General features: G+C 41.8%; 1 protein-coding gene and 1 pseudogene across 4 annotated transcripts in view; both read left to right on the top strand.

Annotated features, from left to right (window-relative positions):
* Positions 1-5085, top strand: part of RBL1 (RB transcriptional corepressor like 1) — a 95918-nt gene that overhangs the window by 70281 nt on the left and 20552 nt on the right. For all 4 annotated transcript variants that reach the window (XM_017859133.1, XM_017859134.1, XM_017859131.1 and 1 more), the window contains one exon: positions 3454-3630. In XM_017859133.1, the coding sequence (XP_017714622.1) occupies positions 3454-3630 (177 nt within the window). The remainder of the gene's footprint in view (positions 1-3453; positions 3631-5085) is intronic.
* On the top strand, positions 4590-4835 carry LOC108519859 (40S ribosomal protein S3a pseudogene; annotated as a pseudogene).

Raw genomic sequence — 5085 nt, 5'->3', positions numbered from 1 at the left:
CAGTCAAGGATTATTTTTTACGTTTTTATATCAAATCCTATTTCTTTCACAGTACCTCTAATGTGTTTTCTGACCTTGGGCATAGTGATTATCTATTTATTTCTTAGATTTCAGTTTAGCTGTTTGAAACTAATAGTAGCTTAAACAAGAGAATTTATCTTTCACATAAAGTCTGTGTAAGTAGTATGGGACTGCTGTGGTTACCATGACCATTAAGAACCCAGGTCCTGGCCAGGCGTGGTGGCTCACGCCTGTAATCCTAGCACTTTAGGAGGCCGAGATGGGCAGATCACGAGGTCAGGAGTTCGAGACCATCCTGGCTAACATGATGAAACCCCGTCTCTACTAAAAATACAAAAAAATTACCTGGGCGTGGTAGCAGGCACCTGTAGTCCCAGCTACTCGGGAGGCTGAAGCAGGAGAATGGCGTGAACCTGGGCGACGGGGGTTGCAGTGAGCCGAGATTGCGCCACCACACTCCAGCCTGGGCGACAGAGCAAGACTCCATCTCAAAAAATTAAAAAACCCAGGTCCCTACAAGGATTTTTTGGCCGTTCTCAACACAAGGTTTCTAACTCAGTCCCTGATGACTGCTTCCCTTCCAGATATCATATCTGCATTCTAGCCAGCAGGAAGAAAAAGAGCATGCCTCCTCACCTTCAGAACCTGTCCTAGAAGTTACATACACCAGTGCTGTTTATTTCCCACTTAGTCATGTAGCCACTTGTAGAATTTATTTATTTATTTATTTATTTTTTGGAGGCAAGGTCTCACTCAGTCACCCATGCTGGGGTGCAGTGGCAAGATCATGGCTCACTGCAGCCTCAACCTCCCGGGCTCAAGCGATGCTCTCACCTCAGCCTCCTGAGTAGCTGGGACTATAGGCACAGGCTACCACACCCAGCTAATTTTTTAATTTTTTGTAGATAAGGGGTTTCGCTATGTTGCTTAGGATGGTTTCAAACTCCTGGACTCAACCAGTCCGTCCACCTCACCTTCCCAATGTGCTGGGATTACAGATGTGAGCCACTGTGCCCAGGCAGAATTTTCAAAGGGGCAAATGCAGTCTTTATTACAGGAAGCCGGGTATAAATGTCAAGGGTTCTGTTATTGCAGAAGAGGAGACAGACACTGGAAAACAACTCATTTATAGCTTCTACAACCATTCTTTGTCTTCTGTTCCTTTCAATTATAGCTCATTTATTTTTATTACATTGTGGGTTTTGGAGCAACTGATTCTCCAAGGAATTTCATCTTTTAGGGAAACCCCTTCTTTGAATGAAATAGTCTCCAGAAGTATAAACAAAACATATGAAAGCAGAGCTGCTTTGGTTGACAGTTAGGATGGTTAAGGGAGAGTCTTGCTCTTTTCACCACCTTTACTGGCTTCTCTTCTCTGTTCCTCCACCCCCTCCTATGCCTAAGGACTGTTTAAAATACAGAGCTTGAAAACATACCGGCTTCCCCATTTACTTACCATTTTTAATTTTCAAAATGGCAAATTATTGCCTCTGATAATTAACCTAAGTTTGAAAGAAATAAGGCTTTTTTTGGTGAATTCTTTATTTTGAATGTTGTTTTAGAATCTAACATCCTTTTCCTTTCATTTAATTATAACCTACTCAGTATAGATTAGAAGCTAGAAAATATTAAAGGAACTGAAATGTCTGAATCTATAATAAATTCAATAACCATTCATTTAGTAAATTGTAACGATTATCTATGCTGAACTCAGTGTGATGCTGGTGTTCTATGCCTAAACAGAATTTACTGTGAATGTTAGAATCAGAAGCCTTCCAGCATATGTGTATCCTATAAGCATTGGATCAGTTCTGTAAAAGATACTTTACCAAGTGTTACTTAATTACATATTATTTTTAATTCTTCTAGCTAGGACTATATCTCTTATCTTCTCCTTTCATGAATATAAAGTTCTAGTGTCTTTCCCTCTGCTCTGACCCTACTGTTTCCTCAGCATGGCTGGACCAGAAACAAGGGGAGAGGATACAGAAAATTTGTTTGCTGTAAAATAAATCACTGGTGGCTTTGGAGTCAACTATTTGTCTCTTTTATAGTAGATTACTGAGTAGCTTAAATTAGTTTTAAGCTCAGTTTGTAGGTATTTTCTGCCAAAGATAATTTTCTGTAAGGGGTAACTTTCTTTTTTTTTCTCCTCTGGAAATTTAAAGACATAGTTTGGGCCGGGTGCAGTGACTCACGCCTGTAATCCCAGCACTTTTTGGGAGGCCGAGGCAGGCAGATCGCCTGACCTCAGGAGTTCGAGCCCACTCTGGGCAACATGGTGAAACCACATCTCTATTCAAATACAAAAAAAAAAAAAATTAGCCAGGCATGGTGACGCTTGCCTGTAGTCCCAGCTACTCGGGAGGCTGAGACACAAAAATCACTTGAGTCCGGAGGTGGAGGTTGCAGTGAGCCAAGATCGTGCCACTACACTCCAACTTAGGCTACAGAGTGAGACTCTGTCTCAAAAAAAAAAAAAAAAGTTTGAATAGAATAGTCTGGTTTAGGAATACCACATCACAGTTATCAATTCTTAAAATAATAAAAGTCTTGCAGGATCTTAGGGCCAGGGAATTGAACTGAATTTATTTTCACATGCTTTAAAAAAAAAAGCTTTGTATCTTATTTAACATTCCTGTTTTGTTCCCATTGTGCTCATAAGAAGTGTAGAATATAGGAGCAATTTTTAAATGGTTTTGCTTTCTGACTCATTTTGGAGTCAAACGTTTATTATTTGGCGTGTTAGGCCTCCTAGCAATTTTACCTGAACCCAAAGAGAATAGACAGACTTCTGAGCTTTGAAAAATTATGCGTTCGGGCCGGGCACAGTGGCTAACACCTGTAATCCCAGTACTTTGGGAGGCTGCAGTGCGTGGATTACTTGAGGTCAGGAGTTAAAGACCAGCCTGGCCAACATGATCAAACCCTGTCTCTACAAAAAATACAAAAATTAGCTAGGCATGGTGGTCTGCAACTGTACGCCCAGTTACTCGGGAGGCTAAGGCAGTAACTGCTTTACACAGAAGGCAGAGGTTGCAGTGAGCCAAGATGGTGCCACTGCACTCCAGCCTGGGTGACAAAGCGAGAAACCACCTAAGAAGAAAAAAAAAAAGGAAAAATTATGTATTCATAATTGTCATGATGCAGGTAAATCCTGTATTTCAGTTTTTCTTACTTTACATAGTTGGCAGCATAGAGTAATAGATGACATCTTTAAAAAAATTTTTCAAGTAGCTTTGCTTTAATCTATATCCTCCTGCCATAGCAGTGAACTAGTGCTATAGAACAGAAATTTTATTTAATTTAGTATATCAACAGCCTATGTTTTTAATCTTGGTCTGAAAGCCCATGTTCATGGTAATACATAAAAATTTGAGAAATGATTTACTTGGTGTTTTGCGTCAATGTGTTTGTTACCTTCTATTTTAGGTCTATCATTTGGCAAGTGTACGCTTACGTGATCTATGTCTAAAACTGGATGTTTCAAATGAGTTACGAAGGAAGATATGGACGTGTTTTGAATTCACTTTAGTTCACTGCCCTGATCTAATGAAAGACAGGCATTTGGATCAGCTCCTCCTTTGTGCCTTTTATATCATGGCAAAGGTAATGTATACATTGGGAGAAGAGGCTGGGCATGGTGGCTCACATGTATAATCCTAGCACTTTGGGAGGTCAAGGCAAGGAGATCGCTTGAGCCCAGGATTTCGAGACCAGCTTGGGCAACATGGTGAAACCTCATCTCTGTAAAAAATGTAAAAAATTAGCTGGGCATTGTTGCTTGCACCTATAGGCCCAGATACTTGGGAGACTGAGGTGGGAGGATCTCTTGAGCCCAGGAGGCCAAGGTTGCAGTGACCCGAGATCATGACACTGCACTTCAGTCTGGGCAATAGAGCAAGACCCTGTCTCAAGAAAAAAACAAGTTTCTGTACCATATTGCATATTGCTTTCTCGTGATTTATTGTGCTGCCTCAGAAGAACATTTTACTTTCTAGTTGCTACAACATGTTTTAAGTCATAGAATAACATATCTTGCTTGTTTTTTAAAATTCTCATATATCTGATACAATCATTTGTCTTTACCACACTGGCCACACTGGCAGTCCTAGCAGATGTATACAGTTAAGATTTGATTTTTCAGCTTTTTGAGACAGAGCATATGTTTTTAAACTCCTTTGTGACCCCTTCTCCCAGAATGCCTCTTTGAAATCTCTGTAAAAAATAGGCCTTAGACCGGGCACGGTGGCTCACGCCTGTAATCCCAGCACTTTGGGAGCCCGAGGCAGGTGGATCACGAGGTTGGGAGATCAAGACCATCCTGGCTAACACGGTGAAACCTGTCTCTACTAAAAATACAAAAAATTAGCCAGGCGTGGTGGCGGGCACCTGTAGTCCCAGCTACTCGGGAGGCTGAGGCAGGAGAACGGCGTGAACCTGGGAGGCGGAGCTTGCAGTGAGCCAAGATTGTGCCACTGCATGCCAACCTGGGCGACAGGGCACAACTTCGTCTCAAATAAATAAATAAATAAATAATAGGTCTTAATAATTGTTACTGCAGCACTATGGCGGTTAACGAGAACATGCACCATACAAAAGGCAACAAAAAGGGAGCCAAGAAGAAAATGGTTGATTCATTTTTTAAGAAAGATTAGTTTGATGTAAAAAAAACACAGACTATGTTCAATACAAGAAATACTGGAAAGACACTAGTTACCAGGACTCAAGGAACCAAATTGCATCTGATAGCCTCAAGAGTCAGGTGTTTGAAGTGAATCTTGCTGATTTGCAGAATGGTGAAGTTGCAGTTAGAAAACTCAACCTGGGCCGGGCGCGGTGGCTCAAGCCTGTAATCCCAGCACTTTGGGAGGCCGAGACGGGCGGATTCACGAGGTCAGGAGATCGAGACCATCCTGGCCAACATGGTGAAACCCCGTCTCTACTAAATATACAAAAAATTAGCCGGGCGATGTGGCGGGCGTCTGTAGTCCCAGCTACTCGGGAGGCTGAGGCAGGAGAATGGCGTAAACCCAGAAGGCGGAGCTGAGCAGTGAGCCGAGA

Source organism: Rhinopithecus bieti, unplaced genomic scaffold, assembly GCF_001698545.2.
Source record: "Rhinopithecus bieti isolate Rb0 unplaced genomic scaffold, ASM169854v2 scaffold_38981, whole genome shotgun sequence".
Classification (NCBI taxonomy): Eukaryota; Metazoa; Chordata; class Mammalia; order Primates; family Cercopithecidae; genus Rhinopithecus; species Rhinopithecus bieti.
Note: the sequence above shows the minus strand (reverse complement) of the source record. Positions and strands in the feature narration are given on the sequence as shown.